Source organism: Spea bombifrons, chromosome 5, assembly GCF_027358695.1.
Source record: "Spea bombifrons isolate aSpeBom1 chromosome 5, aSpeBom1.2.pri, whole genome shotgun sequence".
Taxonomy (NCBI): Eukaryota; Metazoa; Chordata; class Amphibia; order Anura; family Pelobatidae; genus Spea; species Spea bombifrons.
In genome coordinates this window covers 96100311-96121311 of record NC_071091.1, presented here as the reverse complement: position 1 = coordinate 96121311, position 21001 = coordinate 96100311, and the positions used below count along the sequence as shown (strand labels likewise).

The 21001-nt window shown below is 39.7% G+C and overlaps 1 protein-coding gene across 1 annotated transcript in view; it reads right to left on the bottom strand.

Moving 5' to 3' along the window:
• VPS13B (vacuolar protein sorting 13 homolog B) overlaps window positions 1–21001 on the bottom strand; it is a 359343-nt gene that overhangs the window by 266288 nt on the left and 72054 nt on the right. The window contains exon 17 of the mRNA XM_053466785.1: window positions 15828–16012. Within this exon, the coding sequence (XP_053322760.1) occupies window positions 15828–16012 (185 nt within the window). The remainder of the gene's footprint in view (window positions 1–15827; window positions 16013–21001) is intronic.

The window sequence follows — 21001 nt, the reverse complement described above, 5'->3', positions numbered from 1 at the left end:
ATGTTTGAAATAGGGAAAATATAATTACAATGTGCTTCAATTTACCCAAAATTTAATACATCCCTTCTCAGTCCCCCACCAAAAAAACCTGTTAAAAACACCACAGAGAAAAGGGATTTGTGGAAAGTGTGAGGGATGCCAAGACAGCTGAGGCAACATTATCAATCTCCAAGGGACTCCGGAATACGAAAGGAGTCACGCAAGCACAAAATCTACATTTTAATACTTAAATACCCACCACTTTATATGGAGGACTGTGCTATAATCAGCCGTGGTTGCAGCAAAGAGACTATTCTCATCCTTTTCATTTTGGCAAAATATATTTTGTACAAAAAAGCAAAATGGGAAAAACGTACAGAGTTGTTTTTTTTTTTGTTGATTATGTCAACAAGTACGATGAGTTATCATTAAAATAAAAAAAACTCATGAGCTTTCTTTTCCAAGACTTAGTTAGGTTTCATGACACTTTTGGCCAAACAAAGCAGACAAAAACAGTAGTACTTTGAAGCAATTGCCAGTAAATGCCTCTGTGGTTTTACCGAGGGAGAGATGCACAATATATTAGACCACAGTTAATGAAATTAAGTCATTTCTTCTGTTGTTGAAAATGTGTCCTATATTACTCGCTTGGAAACTATACAACATTTTAAGATGTTTCGGTAGGAAACACTATCTCTTGCATCTACTTGTTTTAATTAACTCAATACATGTTGAACAATAAAAAAGGGAAAAATAAAAGTTTATTCTCTTTTAACCCCTTCTGAGGCAACATGGACTGTGGACAACCTGGTGCACCAATGCCTATTTTTCAACAGCCACTTGTGGCTGGCCCCCGGTTCTGAGAATCAATCGATTAAAGAAACTGAATTAACCTTAATTGTTTTACTATAAGCAAAAAAAGTGGTATAATGTTACGTTTATATTTAGCGTAATTATTTGGTTTTATAAGAAGAACTGATCACAATGAGTGCAAAATACAATGATGACACCACCGTGAAATAAATATAAGGGTTAAAAACACTTTCACATTTTTATTTAATAAGAGTAAATAAGATTCTTTGCAGTTATACATCACATTCCAATTTAATAATCTTTTCGCATGTAAATCTAATGAGACCCCTCTCTTCACATGCAGAGAATTCACTTTCCTGACACTGAATGGCTTAATCACGGAGGAGGCTCTGCGGCTCTGGAGGGGCTTCTATTAAATTAAAGTAATTGATTTTAGTTAGTTTTAAAAAAAACGGACATGCAAAATGCAATATCTGGGAAATATCTGGGAAAAACAAACGCTAAAACAAAAAAAGTGTGTTGTACTGAAAATAGCTTAGCGACGGCCGGGGCCCCGGAGCTGCTTACACACCAATTACTTTTTTAAAGCCTACTTTGTGAGTGTGGCCTGCACTGCCATAGGAAATGTGGGTCCATCTGACTCTGAAGGGGTTAAGAAACTGAAATGTTTCCTTATGTTTTGCAAAGTATTCTTTACCCCTCTAAATGAGCGCATTTGCGTTTGGTATCTGGCTTTGATTCGGAGGAGCCCCATCTGCATACTGCATCGCTTACAGGCACATTTCAGTCATGCAATAACTATGTCACAGCTCATATATCAAATAAAAATCACATTCAAGGCCACACAACTTTATATACCCAAAGTCTTCGATTCTATTTAAAGTAATCCTATGAGAGCTCTTATTGCACCTCTGTGTTACAAATCACATGACTTTTTTTTTGGTCAGAAAACAGAATCCCACAACTTAAATATCAAACGGTTCCCAAACTCAGCAAAGGACATTCTGAAAGACAACTATTATAGCAATAAGCTCTGCAAGTCTCATTACAGCTCGGAGGCAGGTGCAGAAGCGGAAAATGAATGTTTTGCGCACGCAACAAATCCCAAAAGTAGCTAAAAGTACACCAGATAAGCGCTCAATTACTGATAGCAAACACGATGGCGACACATTCACATCACACATATACCTTCCCAAATCTACATATTTTCTCTTCGTTGACCTCAAAAAAGATATCCCCTTTGACAAAAGACGCCGCACCTTCTCTTAGACATGGCTACATCTACCTTCCTTACCTTGATAAAGCACAAGCATCCCCAAGGGATATATTTGCGTACTAATAATCCCGTTATTCACAAACCAGGCACCAGACATATGCAGTTTTTTTGCCAGTCTATCGCTTTCAAGGTAAAAGGGATACAGAACAAGCACTTCCAGATCACACACACATCACAAAAAACGAGTGGAACGGAATAAAACGGACCTGAGAAATTTGCAATGCCATATGTGAACACGCCATGTTATAATGATTGCCGTTGCATGGAAATGCGGAGCCTGTCAGTGAAATATTTCCCATTTCTGCTGGGTATTTTATTATTACAAACTCTCCATAAAATCTGATTCCAAAATAAGGGGAAAGAAAGTAATTATTTAAAAAAAAAAAAAAACCCTTTCCTCTTGCCAAACATGTTTCTTGGCTCAAATAACCCCAGAACAAATATCAAAGGGCTGTGTGGTAGTTCAGTTTATTAAAAGCAAGCACGCCTACCAAAATGGCACGTTCATACAATACATGTACAAATAAGTATATTATTTGTGTGTACACACACATGAAGAAACGCTCAATTAGCCAAAATAAAAGGTCAAATGCCTTGGTGGGAAAAAACGAGCGTATATTTCTTTTTATTTAGTAAAAGATCATTCAAAGCTTTGGTCCACAACGAGTGGACCTTCAAGATCCCACCACCTGCTTCTAATAAGTATCTCCCATCATGCTTTTTGGATCTCCTGGTTAGTATCTGACTTCGCTGGACTCCTTACCCACTTGGCTAGCCCCATTCCTCATAAAGCCGCTGCCCCAGAAGGGAGTTCCCATGTAAGTTTTTACTCAAGTGCCAAGTGCGCAAGAACTACGTTATACAAAAATATAAGAGGTGGTGAAATCACATAAACAACTTCAATACATGAGTGTAAGATAACTAGATGATACTAATTGAATTGCGTATCTGTTATATTTTGAGGCCTGCTGGCTGAGATAAGCAAAATAGACCCCAACAGAAAAGCTGAACATAAGATCTTTAAAAGAATATTTGGATGATGTTATACACAAGAGAAAACACAGCTTACTGTTGCTAGCACGAAACGAAAACTTTCTGCCTTTTGCTGTTGGCAGTAAATACATACCTCTATGTCTCCATGTTGTTATTAAGATAAAACGTAACACATTGATTGTCTATTCATAACTTATGCTTACAAGTTGGGGATTCACAAAAGTGTAAAGTAGAGAAAAATTTAAAGAAATATGTGAAAAACTGCTATTAAAACTTTTCATTGTGCAACAGTCATGACAAAAACGTGAATTTACTGAAAAGGGGCACATTCACACAATACAGAGTAGCATATCTGCCTTCAAGCGAACGCTCACACCTGGTCTCCCTAGTGCAGCCTCCTCCAACCTTACCTGGCGTGAGTCTTGCCTGTTTAGAGCTACATGTGAGACTTCCATTAAAGAAAGATTTGTCTTCTGTTAAATGGTTACACACCAGAGGCTGCCCGGGGAGAAGAGAAATTGTTACAGATCTGTTACAGATCAGTAGCTTCGCTAAAAGTAAATTAAAGGAAAAAATCTGATCACTGCCGTGACTGGGTTTGTAAAGCAGGCAGCCAATATGGCTGCCTACTACCATGGTAACAAAATACATTTTAAATACGGGGTCAGCATTCTTTTAGCTAATCCTAAATGTCCTATGTATGAATAGCTTAACTTGTCCTGAAAAGAAAAAAAAAAAGTCTCTCCTGGACAGAGTGTTCTGATGTTGTTCCTGGAATCTCTTGGAGCCACTCTCCCAGCTTAGCCCAAGTGCTACTATGACAACCGCGACCACTTTAGCCATCGCTCTCCATATCTTCGCTAGTTCTTCTTTCTGCAGCTTCTCATACTCCTTCTTCCTAATGTTGCGCCACTATGTGTTGGACTGTCTCAGAAGCCTCTCTACATAGCATGCTGTAGATGTGTTGCCATTATCCGTGCCTCGTAAAGAATATGCCTGCATCAGTTTGCATGCGGTAAAAGGCAAAGTATTCCATGAGTATGCAAAAGAACATGGAAATGAAAACAGGATTAGATCTTTAACCCCTTCAGCACCGGGACGTACCTGGTACTTCCTGGTTACTGGTCACCGGTAGACCGGGACGTACCAGGTACGTCTCCTCCAAAAAACGCCCCCACATCACCACGATCGCGGTGATCGTGGAGGCGCTGCTGCTGCTGTCTGCCCAGGAGTCCTGGGCAGACAGCACAGCCTCTCTAAACCCGCCCCCAAGCCTACGATCACTCCCACGGAGTGATTTTGTAGGCAGAAACAGCGATTGCAGAAAAATCTGCAATCGCGGTTTCAGCTGCCACAGGCAGCTTCGGGGAAGGGGGGGGGCTGTTGAATGGGTCCCCACACAAGTGTGGGGGCCTGATCCAACACCCCCCTGCTGCCTGATCGCTCCATGAGAGCGTCAGTGCAGCGTTAACCCCTTCAATGCCGCGATCGCGGCATTGAATGACGCAATTGCGGCATTGAAGGGGTTAATTCCCGTTTTGTGGGGGCTCTGCTGCTGGTGGTCTGCCTGGAAACCAGGCAGACCAGCAACAGCAAAAACGAGCCCCCAGAAGTCCTCTGATCAGTCCTGTAGGACTGATCAGAGAGACTCTTCCCCTACAATCTCCAGTCTGTTGGAGATTGTGTCCCAGCTGCCAGAGGCAGCTTCAGGGACAGGGAGACAGGGTTCTTTGGTCTCCACATGAGTGTGGAGACCAGCCCCCAACCTCACCCTTCCTCAGTTAACCCCTACCCCCCTCTTCCTCAATTAACCCCTTCAATGCTGCGATTGTGTATGACCCCCATCGCAGCATTGCAGGGGTTAATATTAGTCCCCACAAGCTTGTGGGGACTAAATATCAGTCAATGCTGTGCTCCAATGGAGCATCAGCATTGAAAGAGTTAAAAAAAATGTAAAAAAAAAAATAAAAATAATTAAAAACAATTAATAAAAAAAAAATAATAAAATAATAATAATAATAAAAAAAATAACAGCACTGACCTGAAAGTCCAGGGTGCTTCCAGGTCAAATGCTGGGCTGATCAGATCGCTCCTGGCCAATAGGAGTGATCGGATCATTATGGCAGCCCACGGATGACCCTGCTCTACAAAGAGAGAGGGGTCATCTAGGGTAATTATGAAAAAACACAAAATATTAATAAATGAAAATATCATAATTATTACCTGATCACTTGTCGGTGACATTTTAAGTCGCTGATTATTGATCGGTCTCCCTGATTGATGTCAGCGGCCTAAACCTGTCACTTACAAGTAATCTGATGAAAAAAGATATTTAAAAAAATGTAAATGCACATGTTCCAGTTTTGCCCTCATAGCTTCCTCAAAAAATGCATGAACCATGCATGTGAGGCGTTGTTGGACTCATGGGATGTTGGTGAACAAAATGTGGTGTTTTCTTCCACTGTTGCACTTATGATGTGCAAGAAATTCAGTGCAACATTGAAATGTATGCGTTAAAAACGCAATAAAATTATTTCCCTGTGAAGTTTGGCAGACATCACTGAAGAAATGGCTAGCTGAAAACTGTCAAAACTACCCTAGTTGAACACCTTGACTCGTCTACTGTTCATAAATATATACTTTTATGGGGTAATTTACATTGGGGGGCTTCCAAAATGTCCCAAATGGGATATGGGCCCAGGAAACCAATTTCTGAAAATTCCAAATGTGAAAACGAAAATGCGCATGTTCCAGTTTTGCCCTCATAGCTTCCTCAAAAATTGCATGAACCATGCATGTGAGGCCTTGTTGGAACCGGGGGATGTTGGTGAACACAATTTGGTGTTTTTTTCTGCAGTTGCACATATTCTATACAAAATATAATATAAAATCTAAAGCAACATTGCAACATATGCAAAAAAACCAAAAAAATATAAAAATACCTCAAAATTTGGCAGCAATTGGCGATAAAATCCCTGTTTGAAAAGTGTCAAAATGACCCTAGTTGTACACCTTGACTTATCTACTGTTCATAAACATATAATTTTGGGGGGATAATCAGTATCTGTGACAACTATTGCAGTTATTAGACTACCATGCCAAATTTGAAAAAAATTACATTTCAAAAACGTGATGCATGCCTTGCAATATTTGCCTTATACTGGTCAAAATAGATAAAAATCCTGGCCATGTTGGGTGGTTTGCAAATCAGGACAAGTTAATGAATATATTTGGGATAATTTTTTCCCATTGGTTCAATGTGTGTACAATTTGTATGTATACAAAACTGTAAAAAAATGCGTTTTTTTCATTTTTTCACCACTTTTTCCAGTTTATTTCAAATAAAACAATGTACTACCCAGCTTAATATGGTTTCAAATGAAAGCCCTACTTGTGCTGAAAAAAACAATATATGATTTGTGTGGGTGCACCAATTGATAAGAGAGAAATTACAGTTGAAGAAAGACATGGCAAAAACACAAAAACGGCTCCGGTCCTTTAGAAACACCCTAGCTTAAAAATCCCGGTCCTGAAGGGGTTAATAGAAGAAGGCTTTTATTTACCCCTTTAAATAATCTAAAGTGGAGGGACTGACAAAATGCTGGAGACTAAAAAGGGAAGCTTTCATGGATGCTTGGTTGAGGATCATAGTTTTCTACTTCTTTCACTATGCATTTGTCTATCCTGCCCCTAAAAAGTGGAAAAAGTGGTGGAGAGATAGATGAAATCACTGGTTACTTGTCACACTCCTACTTGTGGCACACAAGACAATGATTTTCAAGGTCGATGGAACATGGCTTCTGGGTAAACTGTATATTTTTTACATAGGGATCCTGATGGGTGAACACTTTTTATTAAAAAAATAATAATAAAAAACCTTGTAGGGTAGCTCACAGGGATATGTGGTGGACTGTGACAGGTTGGAAGCCAGGCCCAAAATTGCTACCGTGACCAAAGACTGGTGATGGCAGCCCCAGAGTACTACACCTTGGAAGCACCTCTGCAGAAACTATGGGATTATACATAATGTGTGTGTCTACAAACAGGAATAATCAAGTCTCAGGAGTCAGGTGACATAATAGAGCACTCAAACTTTGCTGTGTGTGCTTATGATGTCACTCAAACCCTTTATTCTGATTAACAGATTGTAACTCAGGTTTACCTCATTAATCGTAACTATAAACAACGGAGCTTTCCGCAGAGATGCTGCTTTACTCAGAAACGCATGGGTTAAAACAAAAAAGTAAAACTCTCTTCCAGGGCTCATTTTACAGCAACTCAACAGCTGTATTAAAAATTAATCAGTAAAGCATTTCCACTCTGGAAAGATTTGTAAGGAAAGAGAGCCAAACTCGTATATCTTTTATAATGAGGCGCAGTGACGGAGCTTTGTACACACGATCTCTCTGCGTTTAAACTGTTATTAATGTTACCAAGAATACAATAAACCCTAAAAACTAGAACTGCTGCACTTACATCTCTTCCTAATGATCCAATACAGAAGTTGTATGAGTTAACCAAATAAAATATGGTCAGATAGCGCCATGCCTTAATTGATAAATAAATGAAAACTCTTCGGTCAGCCGAGGAAAATCTGTGTACAAGAAACGTCAGCCCCTGGGTACGACTCAATCATGTTCCGTGTTCAACAATACGGCAGAATATATGCAAAAAAATCAGAGCCGTTTCCAGATAAAGATAAGCTTTAAAACATGCAACCTGGGCATCCATTATAAACAGGGTTTTATTTTTTTCTTCAATCAAATGTGAAACAGTTATCTGGGCAAAACACCCATATGAGCCGAAAACATGGGACGTGTCATGGGTACTTCTAAGCGACTCCATACCGCATCGTCATGATGCATACGGCTCTCTAATAACTCCTCGCTCAGACGCAACTCCTAAAATATTCTCAAACTTTATTTTATTTTTTGTATTTTATTGATATTCGATATATACATCCATTCTGTTTTTATTGCGATGGCTCCGGGTGAGATTTATGTAGTGTTTTTACGCACTGTTTTTTTATGGACCATGTTTATTTAATTAAGCCCTCTGCAATGCCTCTTTACAGTGCTAATTTATTATGAGGATTACATTAATTGTTCTGACCAAGTAAGGCCTTTAATGTTCAGATTTCCGAGAACTTAAAACAAGTCATTTGCTTACACAGTTATTTGTTTTGTACTCAGATTAGGCGTTGGTAACACGACACTTATGCTATTCTTGCTTTATTACACATTAGACACTGCATGCAATTTTACTTGTTACTGTCACAAAAACAAACAGACTGTAAGCTCTTCATATGTGCAACATCAGCAAATATTCACTGAGCTACGGCAAACAAGCCAGAAAAACAGCTTTATGTTCAATATAAAGGCTGCGTTAAACCTCGTTAGTTGAATTAAGAAACTGCTTAATCTGTCTGGAAATTCTATTTCTAATTAGCATTTGCGTCGCTACAGGGGAGCAAGGGGAGGCAATTGTCCCCCTAGATTATTCCCCCCACAGAACTTGGAACCCCCATCTAAATGTATGGGCACATTGGGCAGTTGCCCTGCTTTCTGGGGGGCCTGTGGTGAGTCACATTGCTGCCACAAAGCCCCTAAAATATAAGCGTATCTATAGGAAGGGTGCAAAAGGAGAGACACCTCCTCCCATGGGCCAGTCTTAAGCGCCACACCAAGGCAGCTGCAAGAATGTGATCTCCCCAACCAGCCCTGCTCAGTGGGTGCTCGATGAGCAGGGCTGGTCGGGGAAATCACAATCCCCCTCTAAAAAGCCCAACATTAGGGAGCACGAGGTCCGTCACTTCAGACCTCGGCTTCCATGCTCTCTAATCACTATGCTTTGGGATATGATGTCGTAACCCTGTGCTCTGCATTAATAGCCGGAGCATAGTGATGAGCGAGCAAGCAGGGATCTGAAATGACAGACGTTGCGCTCCCACGACAGGAAGGAAGATGAGAACGGTAAGAGGAGGGGAGAATGTGTGTATGTGTGTGTTTGTAAGCTGGTGTGTATAAGGTCATTGTGTGTATGGCCAGGTGCGTGTAAGATCAGTGTAGGTAAATATTTGTTTGTAAGCTGGTGTTTTTGTGTGTATGTGTGTGAGGGCAGTGTATGTGTATACATGTGTGTATGGGCAGGTGTTTGTAAAAGCTGTGTGTGTATGGAGATACGTGTTCATATGTTGGTGTGTGTGTGTAAGGGCAGTGTATGTGTGTTTGTGGAGAGGTTTGTGTAAGGGCAGTGCTTGTGTATATGCACGACATATGGTTCCCGAAGGCAAGAACAAGGACTGATTAAGGTCTGAGCCTCTAAATCAGGTAAAACGAGCAGACTAAAATGGACTGAATGGTACTTATCTGCCGTCAAGTTCAGTGTTTCTAAAGCCTTCCCATAAAAACAACTTAAAAGAGCATTTATGATATGGTAAGGAGATGGCCCAAGGGGCATTTGAAAGACCAGCACAGAGCAGAGTAGCTTTGATTTTAATACAGCCCTGGAGTATACATTTTCTATTAGAATCACCATTGAAGCTAGTATCAGTTTTTAACATTAAATGTTGTATTTTTATAATATAACATTACTAAACAGTAATCAGCAAAAAGTAAATCACCCAATGTGCGAAGATAAACAAATGTCACATACAAAAAAAAATGAGGTTACATTTAACCGCCTTATTTACCTAGTTACTGAAATAACTAAAAATTACATATGTAAATACAGTAACATCATTTAAACACGGACTGCATCGATAATATAAACATGTTATATAACACATGATATATCACTTGATAGAAAAACCACTAAATATTATTATCTACACTAAATATGTATGAATTGTAATTGTTTTAATTGTAACCATTTTTGTCTTCTAGAGGTGCTTAATTATAAGAATATATATATATATATATATATATATATATATATATATATATACACACACACACACACACATACATACATACACACACAGTATACACAATCAGAAACTGCCTATAAGTATGTCCGTATCATGTTCGGCTATTTTTCACCACTCCCAAAAAACAATAAAATGTTGAGCTTCTCTGTTATATATTTATATGGCGAATACACCCCGCCAACCTTGGCAGTCCTTTAGCTCAAACAAAGCTACCCAGCTGGCACAATACGCAGCAAATGATGTCATTCCTACTCAATGATCCTTTTTGTTTATCCTCGTGAAAACTGAAGCATTTGAGCGGTAAGCGAACGCTCCATTTTTTTTCATTCCCTTCCCGTTCTTGCCTTAAGTGGTTAAAGAAGTATGCGGTGACTGCAGCCTGTTTTATAAGCACACCTGGGAGGAATAGGGAATTCTGTTACTTTCCTCAGTTCTACCCTGATGTGGTTTGGACCAGATGTTTAAATCTTACACTACGTACATTCACTTCTCTTCTTCTAAAGTGAAAAAGCAAAATAAGAGGAATATTTGACTTCACTCCACAAGAGACCTATTTAATAGTTTGGTGGTTATGTAAGTAAAGGTAGCTTGGCTAACCAAATGTTGACGACATACAGAACGACATGATCCTAATGAGTTGGAAAATATTGGCTCCCGTGAGGATCAACCAGATGCTACTGCGCTGAGAAAAGCTACTGTATTATTGAATTTCATTTTTATGAGGCAAAATTTATTATTCAACCATTAAGGTATCCCAAATGAAATCTTGTATAAAATAGTTTTACAGTCGCTTTCTGGAAAGTAGATTTTATTTTAACTTCAAGACACCATTTGCAGGAGGGATTCGAATCCCAAGACAATGGGTTTGGGCAAGGAATGTCAGGCCTGCAAGTCATTTTTCCCACCAAAAGCACCAGATTAATGACGCCGTGCTGTCAACAAAATAATGTATGACCCACTAAGGTTCATAAATTGTAAGCTGGTTTCTGTGTGAAATCTCTAGCTATGTAAAGCTTTACATTTCTATTTTGTGGCCAACCACACACACTCGCGAGGATACCTACATTCAAGAATTCTTTCAGCCAAACAGGAAAATTACCTAATTCACAGCTTCCCTGGACACACAGAGCGACAGGGCCACCATCTTAAACTTCTAGAGCAGTATTAACGCTCCTGCACACACACACGACTAGGGCTGCAACTAACGATTATTTTAATAATCGATTAATCGGCCGATTATTTTTTCGATTAATCGATTAATCGGATAAAAAAAACAATATGCAAATTTTTCGTTTATTTAAAAGAATTTAATGAACTGGATGTTAAAAAACAACTTAAAATTTACATTAACATTCTTATTTTGTTATGATGTAATAAAAAACAATATTTTCAAAGTACAAGAACCCAAACACAATATTTATGAAACAAAATAACCCCAAACATTCTGAAAAGAGGTGGACTATTACTGTTCAAGAAACTTTGCCCCAGCACTTTGCACTTTGCACCCAGCACTTTGCACCCAGCACTTTGCACCCAGCACTTTGCACCCAGCCCTGGCACTTTGCACCCAGCACTTTGCACCCAGCACTTTGCCCCAGCCCTGGCACTTTGCACCCAGCACTTTGCACCCAGCATTCAGCACTTTGCACCAGCACTTTGCACTTTGCACCCAGCCCTGGCACTTTGCACCCAGCACTTTGCACCCAGCCCTGGCACTTTGCACCCAGCACTGGCACTTTGCACCCAGCACTTTGCACTGTGCCCCTGCACCCAGTCTCTAACTCTGCCCTGCACCCAGCCCTGCCCCCACATTCTGCCCTGCCCCCACACTCACACTCTGCCCTGCACCCACTCTGCCCTGCACCCACACTCACACCCTGCCCTGCATCCCCACCCCCACTCTGCCCTGCACCCAGTCTCCCACTCTGCTCTGCACCCACACTCACACCCTGCATCCCCACCCCCACTCTGCCCTGCACCCAGTCTCCTGCCCTGCACCCCCCACCCCCACTCTGCCCTGCACCCCCACCCCCACTCTGCCCTGCACCCCCACCCCCACTCTGCCCTGCACCCACACTCACGAACCGCTCTGTGCGAATGGAGCCACTCGCACAGAGCGAACCGCTCTGTGCGAATGGAGCCACTCGCACAGAGCGAACCGCTCTGTGCGAATGGAGCCACTCGCACAGAGCGAACCGCTCTGTGCGAATGGAGCCACTCGCACAGAGCGAACCGCTCTGTGCGAATGGAGCCACTCGCACAGAGCGAACCGCTCTGTGCGAATGGAGCCACTCGCACAGAGCGAACCGCTCTGTGCGAATGGAGCCACTCGCACAGAGCGAACCGCTCTGTGCGAATGGAGCCACTCGCACAGAGCGAACCGCTCTGTGCGAATGGAGCCACTCGCACAGAGCGAACCGCTCTGTGCGAATGGAGCCACTCGCACAGAGCGAACCGCTCTGTGCGAGTGGAGCCACTCGCACAGAGCGAACCGCTCTGTGCGAGTGGCTCCATTCGCACAGAGCGATTCGCTCTGTGCGAGTGGCTCTGTGCGATCCGTGCACATAGACATGAAGAATACTTACCTCCGGAACGCGTCACATCCGTCACGTAGCTAGAAGGCGGAGACTGCAGAGCGTGTAGCAGAAGCGGGGAACGCTCGCGGAGGTAAGTAAAAGGAGCCGAGTGCTCCAACAACGAATTGATCACTCGATTAATCGATAACGGAAATCGTTATCGATGATTTCCGTTATCGATTATTATCGATTTTATCGATTCGTTGTTTCAGCTCTACACACGACCCATCATACCGGTCCCTCAAGGTGCCCTTTATGTTATATGTTATATATACATATACACACACATATACATATATACACACACATATACATATAACGACCCCCCATTCTCCTAGATCCACCATGGTTAAAGACGCTCATGGGAATCCCCAAGCCTGTTACAAGCCCCTACCTTTAAAACAATGAATTAGCATAGAAAGCAGGGGTGTGGTGGATCACACCAGTGTGACAGCCCCACCAAAGGCTGAGGGTCATCCTGCTGATGAGGAAGGGAAAAGATCCCCCACATGGTAATGTTAAATTACAAGATACCATCAACAGTGTAAAAAGCATAGGTTTAAGTATTTCACTGCTGTCATGATTATGTCTGCAGAGCGCTACAATAGAATAAAAATTATACATTATTACCAGTATGAAGGAGAACAAATTCAATTTTTGGCACCCAATTCTCTCTTCTGAAAAGACAACTGGAAAAGGGATGTTGAATAGCATGAAGCTTCTAATGCACTTAACACATTCTACAATGTTCAAAGCGTGTTTATCTAATAATCGCCATTTGATGCCTGGTTTATACATTCATACGGTAAGGGGGACCGCTTATACTACAGCCGACATACAGCCTTTGTGTACTGCGCTGAACGGCCTCACAATCCTTTAATCTGCACCGTGGGTGTGTTAACGGCTAATTTAGGATTTAATTAGTGTTCATGTCCAAGGCTTCAGCACCAGTGGGACCGGACAGGGCAAGAAATCCTCATTATCCACTAAACATCAGCGGAGGAAAATACACCCCAAAGTAATACAAAAGGTTTTTTATAAAGTATGGATCAATATATGAAATATTTGGAAAAAACTAAATTCACTACATAAAGAATAAATTAGTGAAAACATTGATCCATTAAAAAAAAAAATTCGAGCCCTGAAGTATGCTAGTTTCCATTGTGCTCCCAGATGTTTTTTGGCTCCCAGAGCAAGGCAATACCCTAAAAGAAGAACCCCTGAGCCTAGTGGGGCAGTAAGAGTAAGCGTGTCAAAAAACATTTGTTTTGTGCAGTCCTAAATAAAAGGTTGTTTCCTGAAAATATGTTGTTCATGAGCTTTACTGTCATACAAGACAATCCTTAAGATCCAAAAACTATTACGGTATATTATAAAGATGTATCTATATAATACAATAATACTTATAGAATATATCTATATCTAGTTTGGCAGTCTTCATAAACTTGACCTTTAATGTCTTTTTTTTTTAAGTAAGTAAATTAATGAGGAGGAATATTCATACAGAGAACAAGAAATGATGATGGATGCTCCTATGGTATACATATTCGATATGTGTTTCTAACGCATGTAGTGCTTTTATAACGGAAAAAGACCGTCTTTACCCTTATGTAGCGCATTGAATTAGCAAATGTAAGATTTGGTAACAGTAACAAAACCATGTTATGTTAATAGGAAAGAAAATGCTAATTCACTAAAAGCTATATGAAAAAAAGACAGAACTGATCTAGGGCTAAATTAGCATATAACATATGTTCAGTGGGATCTGAAATCTGTGAATTTAAAGATTTAAAAAGTGCAGAAAACCATTAAAGTGTCTGTCAGAAGAGGCCTGCTGAGGCGCACTAACTTTTTACTGTTTTGTTCACACATCTGTTTTGTGCACATTATTTCTTGCTCAATTAATCAAGAAATCAAAGCCTTTCCGACACTTTATATTAGGTGCACAGGGGCTTTAAAACACTTAAAATATTTGTTTCCATAGAGGACCACTTAACCCAGTGGACTCCAGTCATTTCCCATTAAAACTGTCAATGGTTCTCAAAAACCATATCTCTGCATAGGAATGTTAGCCTCATCAATCCTGAATTACTTGTATTTATTGCTCCAGAGAAGTTTTACCCAGGAACGGCAGGGCAAAAAGCCGCCCCGTTGTTTTAATGGTATAATTCTTGGTTATTTTTACACATCCATGTCCTAAAATAGTTGAGGAATTCATTGAATTCTATAAATTATCACTTAGATTACAAACAGATACTAGGCATAGCTCACTGTCTGCTCCCTGCTCGGTTCCAGCCTCCCTCTCTGCCATTAGTGTTACACGTAAACCATTCCTACTTCAAGATTTACAGCTATTTTCCTCAGACTCCCTTTTACTCACTTGATTTAATATCAGCAACAGGGTCTGGTAAAGTGAACCACTGGCGGTCCTGTTATGAAGGGGATTTCTGTGCTTTATTTTGCTGCGAGCGTATGGTGTTAGGATCAATATCATTTTACATACACTGCTTCACCGACAAAACCGAGTATAATGCACAGTATTTTATAGTATAGCATAATATAAACCTTAGTGGATCGGTAGTTTTATTCTCTTCTCTGAAGGTTTTATCATGTGAAAATAAACAAGTGTTTTCCTCTTCTATGGCAACAACCTATCAGTACTTGCTTTGGTGTCACAAATGTGTTCCAAGCAACAAATATCTATGAGGCAACATTTTACGTGATTAGAGAATTATTCCTGTGAATAGTTTGGTGCATTGAAGAAAACTATGAATGATGACAATAATGCTTTAGTTACAACATGTTTCTATGTTTAAAATATCAATAACAGATATATACATAAAAGTATACCATATGAACATGGTTAAAAAAAAAAAAAAGGAGCGTATTATGTAACAGACTACAAAAAAGATGATGCAGTTATATTTCATGCACAACAGCTTACATGGTTGTCGACTTTGGGGAACTGTAGTTCTACTAGTTTCCTAAAACCGACCAACATAGTGGATGGTTTCCTTTATTTAGAGCCAAATGTTTCCAACCCTTACACTGTATCTTGGTCTTACTTCAGATATTCTGTACTATAAAAATAATTATGCTGTCTATTTAAGCCATTTAGGAACTTAGCTGCGTGTATACTGTATGTGTGGGCACACACACACAAATAGCACTGTGCAAAAGTTTTAGGCAAGCCGAGCGGATACAGGGCATAGTAGATATAGAATAGAGAAGCCACCTCTCATAACATCACAGATAAGTTTACCTGCTGAAGGGAACACTTCGTTCAGTAGCGCCTCGCTTAGCATCGAAGAACCAAAACTGTTTGAGCTGTAAGACCAGCTGTGGCAAATAACTTGCAGCAAAAGTGTCTGAGCTCTTGTTGCCTGAATGGTAAGGCTAGGCAGCTCAAAGATGTATTCAACCAACGGAACGTGAGTTCGGTTAGCCCTGTGCAAAAAACAGAAAAAAAAAAGACAAAATGATAGAAATGAGCCAAAGTATGCATAAATTTACAAATCAATGTATCAGTAAACATTTGCTCGTTTAGATACTTTTAAGCTTCACATCCTAACTTATCTGCTCAAAAACCTTGAGAAAATAAATTCTGATGCCAAAAGGATTTCAATAACTGCCTAGTACAGAAACCCAACCTCAGCTCAAGTAGGACCGCTCATACGCCTAACAAACTCCAGTTTGCTTAACCATTTCATTCTTCCTGGCATGACTGTTCTTTTAGCCACTGACCATTGTTTATATGGGGCAAATGCATGGTGGGATGATGCCCAATTCAATCTACATTCCGTTGCTTTCCGCAATGGTTTTGACACTGTATTCCCACTGTTACATACAACTTCAGGAATGGCCATAGATGAGCACACGGGCGAACATGCAGCATCTGGGGTTTAGCAACTCCATGGCAGACATCATATAGTATCATACAGTGCAGTGAACGAAGTGAAGGTCAGGGGTTCCAGAGTTACTTTATTAGGGTTCTAGAATCCTCAAACTTATTGCGTCCCAAACGTTAAGCAATTCACTCTGTGACTGACGGTAAGTATATCGTGTGCAAGGAGACATTAGCTGGGGGGGGTGAGCAAAGTAGTAAATGCATATGCGGGGTCTAAATTTGCAAAAGGGACACAATGGAAATTTCAAGTAACCTCTAAGCGATCATATTAAAGTGATTGGAGTGAGCCTTTCAAGAAAGACTGAGTTGAGGAAGGCAGTGAATCATACACTTGAGTCCTGTTATTCGTAAAGCTATTATTAAGGAACCGTTGCTAAGGAATTTCCTTGACATATACTTTCTTGGCGTGAAAGTTGTAAAATGGCCTGCTTTTCTCCACTGGGAGCTCAACATCTGTAAACTCTATACAAAACCTTTAACCAAATATTCTATTCTGATTAAGTAAATAACGTGTTAGTGCAATCCACATTTAAATTTTGGGGGGCATGTCATTTTTAAAAAATAGTTAAAAATCAGACAAAAGTTTCATTTTACTTACGACTGACACATATTTTCCCATTTCTTCTCTTGCTACTGGCAATAATTATGGCAAAAATACCAGGGCATCTTGGCCATTAGGAAGCTGATGCCTATACATGTGTACAGATTTACAGACGCCAAACGCCTAGATTACAGAGCCAAGCATATGTATCAACACTGATACTTTCTTAAAGTGGAATATATACCGTATATATATGATTTATAGGGATCCGTGAAGCAAAATGGATTTTTTTCACCAACCCAGGTAGTCTTAAAGACATTCCTGTATTTTCCCCAGTCGGGCAAAAATGAGGGGTATTGATGTACACGATGCACATATACTTTGGGAGCTTGCATTCATGTGCTCACAATACATTCTCTCTCCTCTCAGCCATTGCAAGTTACCTAGCTGAGATGGCTAATATGTCAAATCATGAGGATGGGGCTAAAAAGTTTTACAAAGGGGTTTATTCACTAAAGGGAAAGTTTGTATGAGTGTTTGCAGGAGAGAAGAACTTTAAGGTCTTTGACATCACCATACATTTGAGACCAACTCTAGTGAGCTTCTCTTGCATGATGAGCTTTGCTGGGACTGTATAATGTATAGTCAAATCAGTGGGATTTTTTCAAATTCTCCTCACTCAGTTATACATCATACAGGGCCAGTTTGACTCCCCCGAGGTTACTGGAGGAATCTCCCACTGTCAGCCCTACATAATGAATTGTGAAATGAGAGATTTACCATCACATGCCAATCCTCCTTTTAGTGAATAAACATGCAGGTAAAAACATACACCATATCAAACCAAAAAGTGTGATAAATAGAGTATTAATTATTTACCAGACAGGTACTCAAACTGTTTTTACCAGCAGGGAACACAATAGCTAAAAAAACTTCCCCTAGGAAGACACAGTTGCCAATAAATATACAAGGGAAAAACACATTAGGATAAAGGGAAAAAATTCAGTTTCCAAGAATATGTTTAGCCGACAATTTCGATAAACAATTTTAACAACTTTTTTAAAGAAAATAAGGATTCAACAACTTCTTTTATCTTAAAAAAAACAAATATATGTTTTTATTTCTTGTAAATCATCACCAGGCCTCCTATTTTGTGAATATATATATATATATATATATATATATATATATATATGCGCAACTTGTTTTATTAACGCTACAGAGGTGTAGGAGATTTCACAGGAACGGCATGGGATAAGCATATGGCTCCGGAATCTTAGGATGAGACCAATGACTGATAAAGGTCTCTACATCAGAGAATGTCTCTACATCACAAAAAACAAGCCGGATGATTCTCTTATCTGCCGTCCAATTCGCTGTTTGTTTGTCAACAATAAAACAATATACATCTGCTCCTTATATCTAGTTTTATTTTTCAGTGACAGGTCTACCTTCAATCTACAAGCCAATTCTGAAATAGAGAGTAAACGTTCCCTCCGTTCTTCAAATGTATTGGTGAATATAAATGAGTTAGTATGAGGTGCTAAACACAGCCTAATATTCTAATCTAAAAGGCTTGTTAAAAAGTTACACGGATTTCCCAAATGAGCGTTAAAGAACCTGCAGTTAATTAAAAACTATAAATGGATATGAAAATCCAAAATCAAATATTTTCTCACTGCAGATTTTAATAATCTCTAAGGAAATAAAACGGCAAAGATTTCGGTTTTATTTTTTGTTTATTTTACGACACAGGAAAAATAAAACATTTTTTTCTCCTTTTCATTGTAATAGAGACCATGTCATATGTGTAGCAAATGTTTTCCATAAAAGAATCATTAATTGAGATTGACAAGAGATAAAAGGAACCCAAATAGACCAGGTTTGGTCTGCTAAATTTCAGGGGTTAAATGTAAACATTACTTGCGGAAACTAATTTAGTTGCCAAACTGCACCTGCTTGTCGTGATTGATATTCGTGAATTACGGCTTAATGTTCTACAGTAAAAAATATACAATTCTCCAGACGCACACATGGAGGGGAAGCTGGGCTTTTAGAGTTTCATTTCTCACACGTTCCCCTTACCGAAGGCCACTGGATCCGTTAATCACGATGTGGACAACCACAAAAACTGCACTCGGCTTCCCCTGAGCAAATGTTTTACTGAGCATTTCGCTTATTAGGAGATTCCGTATTCCGTACACACAAACAATGTGCTTTAGGGATGCATCGTAACTGGAGTGATCTCACAATCAAAAATAATTATATACAACTTTCAATTTAACTTAACATTTCTAAGTTTTAGGTTATACGGACTCTAAAATGTTTACGCATCCAGCATGTGACACACACACATATATATATTGTTTGTGCTCACATCTTTTTTATGTAGTCATTTGGCTAAGTCCGTGAAGAACTTAATGCAATGACTACACAAAGTTTAAGTGATTGTTCTTGAGCACATGCGGATATAAATTTGGCACTGATTGGGTGTTGCGTGTGTGTTTGTTTGTACACGAAAGTGAGTGAGAGTGAGTGAGTGAGTGAGAGAGAGAGATCTGGTATTTTTATTATTATCTTTTATTTATATAGCGCCAACAATTTACGCAGCGCTTAGTACAATACATATATTCAAGGAGGAGAGAGCCCTGCTATTATATATATATATATATATATATATATATATATATATATACACACACACACACATATATATATATATATATATATATATATATATATATATACACGCAGACACACTTGCCATACCATCTATTACACTTTCACGACTGAGAGGTACAGAGGCTGCTGTTGGCACATTAATCTAGCACTTTTTATTTTTGAGGTAAAACGTTACTGAGTGGCTAAAGCTGTTAAGATTTAACTTTGTTGAATACCCTCGTCTTTCGTTCAAACCGATGAAGAAGTTTAATAGAACAGAATAAGAGTTTAAACCAAAGAGAAATATCTTTAGCTATTCACAGCATCGCTGAGATGTCAGAACGGTGAACAGGTTAAAAAACGATCAATTTGAAGTATGTTCTAAAGGGAAAAATAAATTGTAATGTAGCTAGCTGAACAGAAACCTTATTAAAGGGAAAGTTGGACCAACTCCAGGGAACGTTTGGGAAAGTAAGGGGAGCGGAGACGTATTGTAGGGGCTTAAAATGTTTTTTTCTAAATTAAGAAGTCTTGGAAGATGAAGTGCACTTTAATAAAGAACATGTAAACAGGGATTAAAGGCAACACCTTCCCAGCAATATCTAAACTACGCAGCTAATCTGTTATACGAGTTATCCAGTAAGCAGCACTGCTTTCACACAGGAGAGCCGGTGAGTTCCACGACCGAGAAACAAACCAATCCAGCCCTAAAATACTAATTACCACTTAAAACACGATCGCTTTAGCTTGTTAAAACAGGTTGGGCAAAAGCATGTTGGATTTGGAAGGGAGATTCGAGAACGATGTGTACATAGAACTGCCCTGTCACAGCTTTTAGCATAGCCAACTCAACAAAACCACTTAGCAGATTCTTTCATTGCAAACGTCACCTCATTTAAGAGTGAAAGAAGCCAATAGCAGGACCGGCGTTATCAAGTCAATGTCCGGTTCTTAAGTTCCCTTCTCCTCTCCCATCCTTGCAAAGGCTGCCTGATTGTACCAAACCGCAATCAGAAACTTAACAATATGGAAGAGATAATGAAATGGTGTGGAATTATCTGGCAGATTGGCTGAACAGATAAGGCTGGTTTTAAATACATATACATTGCTTAATTTAAATTGTAACCGTCAGTAAGAGCTTTAAATGTAGGATTTGGAAAAGCTGACAGATCCACTTTTAGCTCAATTGGTGACTTTCTAAGTCAATGCTCTCTGGCTACTGGGGAGTGGCTTAATGAGGGGCAGGGCTAACAGAGTGTTGGCTTTTTGTGGGGGAGTGTGCAGGAATCAAGGAACATTTGGCGGGAGATTACAGGAAGTGGCCGTG